Here is a 7,987-nt window from a genome sequence, read left to right as displayed (position 1 = left end):
GTTCTGAATGCTTTGTAAGTGAGCGAACGCACTTTTGAAACTTTTTGAAAGTTTTGGAAGTTTGATATAGGCAACTATATATACAGCAACAGTTTGTTGGAGCACTAGGCAATTTTGTTTACACAAATTAACAATTTGTTGTTTTAAACTAAATTAATTTAAATAAATGATAATATTTTTATTAAATTTCAATAAATAGCTATAGTTTTTTCTAATTTTTTAAAAATTATTTGACAGTTTGAACTAAACTGAAAGAATGAAGTAAAAATAACATAACCATATAAGTAGCACCCACGATTCCGGATACTCACCGCACAGAACGTGCACATTTTCTTAATTATCTCAAGAAATTCTAATAGATACATACCAAAATGTCTAACATGGGGACATTCCAACCAGTAAGTTAAACTTAATCCCAAAGAATACTTGCAAACATTGCTATAAATGTTACAGGAATCAGATGTGCATATCACATTTGAGGACCAACAGAAAATCAACAAATTCGCGCGATTAAACGCGAAACTAGAAGATATCAAAGAAGAATTAAAGATAAAAGAAGTAAATAATCATAAATTAATATATTTTTTACTTAAATCTAATGAATTTTAATCATTACTATTGTAGAATGACATGAAAAACTTTGAAGAAGCTAGTGAAGAGATTGAGCTTCTTGATGATGAAGAAAATATCCCATATTTAGTTGGAGAAGTATTTGTTTATCAAAATCTTGAAAAGACTAAGGTACAGTCTTGAATATTACTAGTTATACTTCAATTTATATTAAATTTTGAACCAAATTATAGGCATGTTTAGAGGAAGACAAGAAAGCAATTCAAGTTGAAATGGATCAATTAAAGGAAGAATCAAACAAAACAAGAGAAATAATGAGTGATTTAAAGTCACATTTGTATGGAAGGTTTGGCAGCCACATTAATTTGGAACCTGATGAATAATTTATATTAAAAATACATTTCTGCTGCATTTTCTCATTTATCACATTGCAACTGATCAATAATCACCTACATTGATAAAATTATAAATTAATAATTGTATTTTATGGCTTTATATGCACAATAAACACTGCAACCCAAAATTTTTTGTTCTAGTTAGTTGTCTAGGAAACCTTAACCTAACATTGCATCATCTATTTCAAAGTTGACTACACGTAAATATTTCTTAAAAACGGTATAAAAATGGTTTTCAAATGCCAAGAGGATAGTTTTTTGCAAGAAGTAACTTAATATCAATTATTATACATCATTTAATCTAATTGACACCTTATTTTTAAAGTTTTCAACAGAAGTTGTGTCTTGCACTCCAACAACCTTTGAAATTACTGAAAATGGTAAGAAATCTGCAACAACAGGATTTGAAGTCATTTGCAAGGATACTATTCTATTTCCTGAAGGTGGAGGACAGGTAAATACACATATTATTATCACAAGTAAATACATAATATATTTGTTTGGATATTGAATATGGTATAATTTTGATGCATAATTTCAATCAAATCAAATTCATTCTTGTTTAAATAGCCATTTGATGAAGGATTTCTTAATGAAATCAAAGTTCATCAAGTAATACGTAAAGCTGATCAAGCATTACACTTTGTTACTGATGAACTTAAACCTGGTGAAGTTGTTAAACAAAAAAATCAACTGGTTGAGAAGGTTTGACCATATGCAACAGCATTCTGGCCAACATTTACTCTCAGCTGTTATTGAAAGAGATTATGGTGTAAAGACAGCTTCTTGGTGGCTGGGTGATGAGATTTGTCATGTGGAATTAGAAACACCTGAATTGCAAGTTGAAAAGATTAAAAGTATTGAAGCAATTGTTAATGAGCACATCAGAGAAGGAAGAAATGTTTCTGTACAGGTTTACTGCGAAGATACACCTGAGGAATTATTAGCAGAAGTATAATGTTTAAATAATTTACATAATTTTGATCTTTAAAGCATAATTATTTAATTTTAAAGACAAGAAGTGTGAAAGGTTTACCAGATGATCACAAGGGAGATATTCGTGTAATTAACATCGACGGAATTGATAGTAACATGTGTTGCGGCACTCATGTGAATAATCTAAGTCAACTGCAAGCAATCAAGCTCTTTCACTCAGAGAAATCTAAGAGGAAAGGTCAATGCTTGCTGTATTTTGTTGTTGGAGGAAGAGTTTTGAAGAAGTTGGAAGAAGCAACTCAAAGAGAACAAAAAATTACGGCCTTATTAAAGTTAGTGCGCATTTTTTAGAATTATTCAAGTATATTCATCAATGTATTCATGATTTTAAGTAATGGACCGATGGAACACGTCGATTTAATCGATAAACTCAGAAAAACCTGAAAATTACTAACAAAAACCTTCAGAATGTACTTAAAGAAATTGCAGTGGTGGAAGCAAAGAAAATCAAAGATTCCCAAGCAAAGTATTATTGTCTACACAAAAAGGAAGCTGAACCTGATTTTATCAATAACGTTTTGCGTGAAGTTGGAAACAACGTTGATAAATTCTTATTTTTATCAACTGGTGATGAAAAGGGAGCTGGAAATATTGTTTTGTGTGGAGAAGAAGCAACTATTGCAGAACTGGGCAACAAGTAATATTTTAATTAATTTAGATCACAAAACTGGAAATAATTTATTGAATTTAATTTTTTAGGATTTGTGAGTTGCTAGGAGGTAAAGGCGCTGGGAAAGGTAAACGTTTCCAAGCTAAAGTTGCTAATCTTGGTAATAGAAAGAAAGTTGATGCTCTACTTCAAGATTATTTCAAAGGCTCATAATGTTGTTAACTAGTTTAAGAACTAGATAATTAACAAAAATTTGTATCACTTACACAAGTGTCATAGTTATAACACAATATTTATGAATTAACATGAATCAAAAAATTAATATAAAATAAATTAAAATAAATAGAAAACCATGAAAGTACTTCGAAAAAAAATATTATTTATTATTGTATTAACTTTATTTTATTTATGAACTTAGTGTGGGGTATGTTGTATTTTTGACATATTTCTCCAATTTTTGCACCTTTATTTATTTCATTTATCGCTTTTAACACATTTTTCTCCTTAGGTATAGTTAAAAAATGTTCTTTTCGGTGGCATTGTGTATAAAAAAATGTAGGTGGTCAGTTACTGGAATAAATCCGTGGTACAGATACTACCAGTAGTAAACCACTGGTCTACAACTGGAACATTGTGAATAATGGTATTCTTTTGTTATAATATCTTATTGCAACATAAAGTAAACCTAAATGTAAGAGAAAAAAGGTAATACCATTCTACATTGCACAGCTCAAATTAAAAACCAAGAACTCCAGGGTCATGCCTGCAGCTATTGAAATACTATTTAATTATTACTGTGCATAGTGTTTAATAAAGCACCAGATACAAATAATACAAACTTTCATTATGTTGCAAGAAAATTTATTTGCAAGCCATTACTGCCATAAATACAAAATTGTTAACTTCATAACTTGATGTCCACATAAAGTCTCCAGCAACAACTTATTTTAAGAACATTTGGAACTCCTGCAAATTAGATAATTAATATTGTTGTTTGCACTTGTTGCAGTCATGTTTTATACCTAATTTATCGTAGTCTTCTGGCTTCACGTTCAGACTCCAGCAAGGTTAGGATATCTCCCTCGCGAACGGGTCCCTTGACGTTGCGGATGATTTGTCGGTTCTGCTCTCCGATGAACTCCACTTTTACTTGCGTACATTGTCCCTGGGATCCAGTACGGCCCAAAACGCGGATAACGCGAGCCAAAACGACTGGTTTCTCCATGTTTTCTAATGAAAATTTACACGTGCTTAGACAACACGACTCTCGTGCAAGATGTCGGAGAGAAAAGGAACCAAAAAGAGAAACAACCACAGCCGGTGACAGCGTTTTGAAACATGCGCACTGGGTGCTTCCGCCATTGTAGCCAAACGCGCATATTTCAAAAATATTACTATAAAATCATTTAAAAACCAGTGATAAGTTGAATTAAAATAAGTTAACACAACTATCACCATGATTTTTAATATGCTGAACTAAAATATAACAATAATAGTTTTAAATTATTATAATTATTATATTTTTAGGTTTTGTTTTGTTACCAACAAAGAATTTCAGAATTCCCTAGTAACAGTCCATTGTATTTTTATTAGACAAGTTGAGACAAATGAAGAATGAAAAAGTGATCTATGTTTACGTTGTGGTTTGAGGCAGTTGCAACAATTTGCCAAAATGCCGAATTAGTACAAAAGTACGGTAGGATAGTCGATGTTTGTAGGATTATTAACGCCGGCCGTTTTAAATGAGTCATGGAAGCTGTTCTGGAGCCGGAGGATCCAGACACAGACCAACAAGTCACAGTGGAGGTGTTCCCAGACACTGTCGCCGAAATTATCTATTTATCCGATTATCAAATCATCAACGACACTGGTTCTCCGATTGTGGATAGTGAAGACACCTGTGACACTGAGTATGAGATTGGATCAGTTGATACCACCAAGTTTCCTGGATCTGACTTTGTTCTGGATGAGTCTGGGACTATTGTTTTGTTGCCTTCTGAAGAGTCTGACCCATTATCTGATCTATCAACAAATGTAAGCATATAATTTTATTACAGAAAGAACAATTTAATCACTTTGTTATTATATTTGAAAGAAAATTCATACCTTAGTGACTATTTTGCATTTAATGGAGTTTCTGATAAACAAAAACAAAAAAAAGTTTGAAAAATATGTATTTTATTGTTTTTTTACGTATTTTTATAAAATTTCTCATTATTAGTTTAGAAATACAGAAATTTTAACGTTTTGAACTTGAGAAGTTTCATTTTTAAATGGAAATCGTGAATTTTAATGAAATATTTAATTTCAGGATAACAGCAATGAATTACACAGTTGCTCTGAATGTAAATTCCAAACCGACTCGTTGGAAAAACTCGAATCTCACCAGTTGCTGCACGCTGAAGACCATCAGTGTGCTGATTGCCTGAAAACATTCTGCAGTTACGCACTGCTAACGAAACATATACGTGACGAACACACTGCTTTCATGTGCTTCGTCTGTAAGCTGGAAATAATCGGCTCGAAAGCGCATCGAACGCACTTGCGACAACACGAAACGCAGTGCGAATATTTGTGCTCCACCTGCAAGAAGGATTTCGCCAACGACGAGGAACTCATGCAACATATGAAGACTCACGGCGCCATTCTCCTCTACGCTTGCAATATTTGTGATGAAGCTTTCTCGAAGATGCCCGAGCTCAGCGCGCACCTGAAGCAGGCGCATCCTAAGTAACCTGTTTTATTACACTACATGTTTTTGTATAAATTTCTAGTCTAGTTTAGTGCAAAGCAAAGAGCAAGCCACGCGAAAAATCAAAATGATTGCAAATTCAGTTAAGATTAGCTATTTACTGATTATTTTTTGTAAGCAAGTACAAATGTTATATTATAGAGATTCTTTAATTTAAATCTAAGGAAAATTATGGACTTTGTTTGCAACTAAGTCAGCCAAGGGTGTTTTTGAAATGTTTATTTAAGATTTATTCTGGCATTTCTCCACCAGGCACCAACTGAAACAAGAAACAAAAAATGATATAATATACATAGAACTATATTTTATCAAGCACTTGCAGATTGAGATATTTGTGAGTGCTTTTTAAAAAATTTTAAGTATTCAGCCATAGACACTAAAAATATATAAATTAAACTTTACCATTGTGATATTATTGCCATTGAGTAAAATTTCATCTAGTTTGGTGACTCTTCTGCCTTCTGGTGTGTTTTCATACTCAATCACATCTTCTAACAACATGTTGACGAAATCATCGAAACCTAGTAGAGTTCCAACGATTTCTTTGTCGTTTTTCATGATGATGTGAATTCGTGAGCCGATACATTTATCCACCAATTCTGAAAAACATTTAATTCATGATATGAAAGTGTTTGTCATTTGTTTCAAATTGTAACCTCAAATTTTGCAAACTTACCGAGCGGCAGAAGTGTTGAAGAACTTATAGGCATAGTACTCATGATTATCGGTTAATAATTTGTACTTTAGGCTAAAGAACGTAATTTGTTGTAATAATACTGTGTTATTTCTTACTTAATTGTAAATTATGAAAAAACTAAGAACGTTTGCTTTTTGTTTTTCGTTTTGTGTTTAGGGATAGTTAGGTTGGTAGTTCTGAACATTTGTTGCTTCAACGCCAATAAGACAAAAGCAGTTTAGTCTTTTGCGCATTTAAGTCTATTATAAAACATAGTAGAATTAGAATTAGAAAAGCATACAATAATTATATAAATAACAAATAATACGATTTCTGAATTAAAGCTATGGTTGCGTCGCGCAGTGCTGCCAACCGAACCAATCTCTTCGTTTTCCGGAAGTATTCATTGACAATCAGCCGGTGTGAATGGACGAGTGCGCGACCGAAGCGTGCCGAACGGGTCGGCGTGCGTGTGCCGTTCGGAATGCGCAGAAATAAGTTATGCCCCTCAGTCCGTTTCGTGCACGGCAAGATGGAAGTCGCGCGCGGCGCGCTAGCTGTAAGTGAGTGTTAGATTATATTTTTTCAAATGACTAGGACGTAACTTTAAGTGAAGCTAGACGCGTAATCTCGTGACAATAATGCTCGTGCTGTGCGTTCATGTGGATTTTTAGTCATCGGCAGCGGCGCCCAGCTTTAGGTGAGTGATTTTTGTTTTGATTCACATCGCATCCAACGCCGAACAAAACAAACCGTCTGCGCCGCCGGAGAGTATTTTCGGTGCGAAATGCGTGTGCGGCGGGGCGGCGAAGGGCGATGTCGCATTCGTCATTGGTGAAATTTGTTTGCCGGCTGATCGGCGGCGGCGTCGGCGGCGCGCCGATGCCTTTGTGGGCGAAACCTAGGCGACGCAGGTTCATGCACATGATTTTCGGTCTGCGGACGCACGGCGAAAGCCGCATTCGATCCTCTGAGGCTGGTGCATGCAATTAGCATCCCGTTATTTTCAAACCCACAACACTCGAAAGAGAAAGAAGCCAGAATCAGGAATAACAATCTGTAGCATGTTGCAACAAACAACATATCTTCTAGTATTGGCCAACACCAAACTTTTATACAAGATTACTTGTCATTGAGTTATTTTATCAACTTCCAAAGATAAAAATACATCAAGAAATCTTATTTGTGTGGATTTTGCGCGTTATCAAAAATCCACCACAAATGTAAACAAAAACCAAAAAATATTCTAACAAAACATCCGCTGTGGTTTTGTTTTCTACGCGAGGAACTGCATGTATAATATATGAGATACATACAATGATAACGCACAAGAAGTGGGTGGACGAGGCCACCTCGGTGGAAATAAATCAAAGCGCACCTATTAATGGTCCAAACATGGGCCAACACATCACGTCCAGCTATGGCTTGTAAATTGCGCTGTGGATGACTTTCCGCATTGTCATTCTCCGGTTGCGTGATATTTATGATCAAATGGGAGTTGAGGGTTGAGGGTGGCGAATTGCTACAATAAATCTTGCAAAAATGATACGCGTCGACATGTGTGCGACAAAGAAATTCAATTTATCGCTGTCCAAGTTTTTCCGTGGGTCATTCCAAATTGTTGTTTGTATAACATCTTTATCATCATCACGTTCCAACAAAAAGTAGAAATTTGTTTGTGAATAATTAGTTTAGTAAATATGCCTAGCTAAAATTTAAAAACGTTGTGCTCTTATAATTTTATGTGTCGGTTTTAATTACCTCGCTGGTTATTCATAGTTTGTTTTTTAATAGACATCGTTTTGTTCTGTGTAGTAATCGAGACGATTAATTTCTTATTGATTTTGTGTTGAATCAATGATGAGTTAAAACCGCAGTGGTAGTAATTCTTCATGGGAAGTCATTTTCATTGAGATCTTCATTTATTTAAACTTGAATAACACGCGGTTGTTGTGTCCTTTGTGTGTTGAATCTGCACAATTGGCGAT

General features: G+C 34.3%; 6 protein-coding genes across 6 annotated transcripts in view; 4 read left to right on the top strand and 2 right to left on the bottom strand.

The window, feature by feature from the left end:
* The first annotated feature begins 237 nt into the window (after window positions 1-237).
* On the top strand, window positions 238-1,093 carry Pfdn4 (prefoldin subunit 4). Its single transcript, XM_065306576.1, has 4 exons — window positions 238-398; window positions 454-558; window positions 625-741; window positions 804-1,093. The coding sequence occupies exons 1-4, from the start codon at window positions 372-374 to the stop codon at window positions 951-953; spliced, it is 399 nt and encodes a 132-aa protein (XP_065162648.1). The 5' UTR covers window positions 238-371; the 3' UTR covers window positions 954-1,093.
* Window positions 1,094-1,106: 13 nt separating this feature from the next.
* Window positions 1,107-3,862, top strand: LOC135795014 (alanyl-tRNA editing protein Aarsd1-B). The gene is given in 9 exon segments (XM_065306566.1): window positions 1,107-1,232; window positions 1,291-1,419; window positions 1,536-1,649; window positions 1,651-1,917; window positions 1,980-2,233; window positions 2,294-2,331; window positions 2,334-2,598; window positions 2,661-2,774; window positions 3,277-3,862. Coding segments are annotated over 9 exon segments (1,224 nt in total). The 5' UTR covers window positions 1,107-1,193; the 3' UTR covers window positions 3,281-3,862.
* On the bottom strand, window positions 3,411-3,796 carry RpS28b (Ribosomal protein S28b). The gene is made up of 2 exons (XM_065306579.1): window positions 3,594-3,796; window positions 3,411-3,537 (listed from the first exon to the last, which is right to left on the bottom strand). Exon 1 carries the CDS (start codon window positions 3,794-3,796, stop codon window positions 3,599-3,601), a length of 198 nt encoding a protein of 65 aa, XP_065162651.1. The 3' UTR covers window positions 3,411-3,537; window positions 3,594-3,598.
* Window positions 3,863-4,129: 267 nt separating the features above from the next.
* Window positions 4,130-5,724, top strand: LOC135795020 (gastrula zinc finger protein XlCGF17.1-like). Its single transcript, XM_065306573.1, has 2 exons — window positions 4,130-4,605; window positions 4,883-5,724. The coding sequence occupies exons 1-2, from the start codon at window positions 4,321-4,323 to the stop codon at window positions 5,303-5,305; spliced, it is 708 nt and encodes a 235-aa protein (XP_065162645.1). The 5' UTR covers window positions 4,130-4,320; the 3' UTR covers window positions 5,306-5,724.
* On the bottom strand, window positions 5,528-6,206 carry LOC135795026 (U6 snRNA-associated Sm-like protein LSm5). Its single transcript, XM_065306577.1, has 3 exons — window positions 6,000-6,206; window positions 5,726-5,922; window positions 5,528-5,582 (listed from the first exon to the last, which is right to left on the bottom strand). The coding sequence occupies exons 1-3, from the start codon at window positions 6,040-6,042 to the stop codon at window positions 5,553-5,555; spliced, it is 270 nt and encodes an 89-aa protein (XP_065162649.1). The 5' UTR covers window positions 6,043-6,206; the 3' UTR covers window positions 5,528-5,552.
* A 295-nt stretch (window positions 6,207-6,501) lies between these two features.
* Window positions 6,502-7,987, top strand: part of trio (trio Rho guanine nucleotide exchange factor) — a 51,772-nt gene continuing 50,286 nt past the window's right edge. Inside the window, exon 1 of the mRNA XM_065306549.1 lies at window positions 6,502-6,699. The gene's annotated coding sequence lies outside the window, so the exon portion shown is untranslated. The remainder of the gene's footprint in view (window positions 6,700-7,987) is intronic.

The sequence above is a fragment of the Atheta coriaria genome, unplaced genomic scaffold, assembly GCF_025399875.1.
Source record: "Atheta coriaria isolate IRGN ID8LTWV9N9 unplaced genomic scaffold, Caltech_Dcor_3.1 hic_scaffold_6_pilon, whole genome shotgun sequence".
NCBI classification, from domain to species: domain Eukaryota; kingdom Metazoa; phylum Arthropoda; class Insecta; order Coleoptera; family Staphylinidae; genus Dalotia; species Dalotia coriaria.
This window is presented reverse-complemented; position numbering and strand designations above follow the sequence as displayed.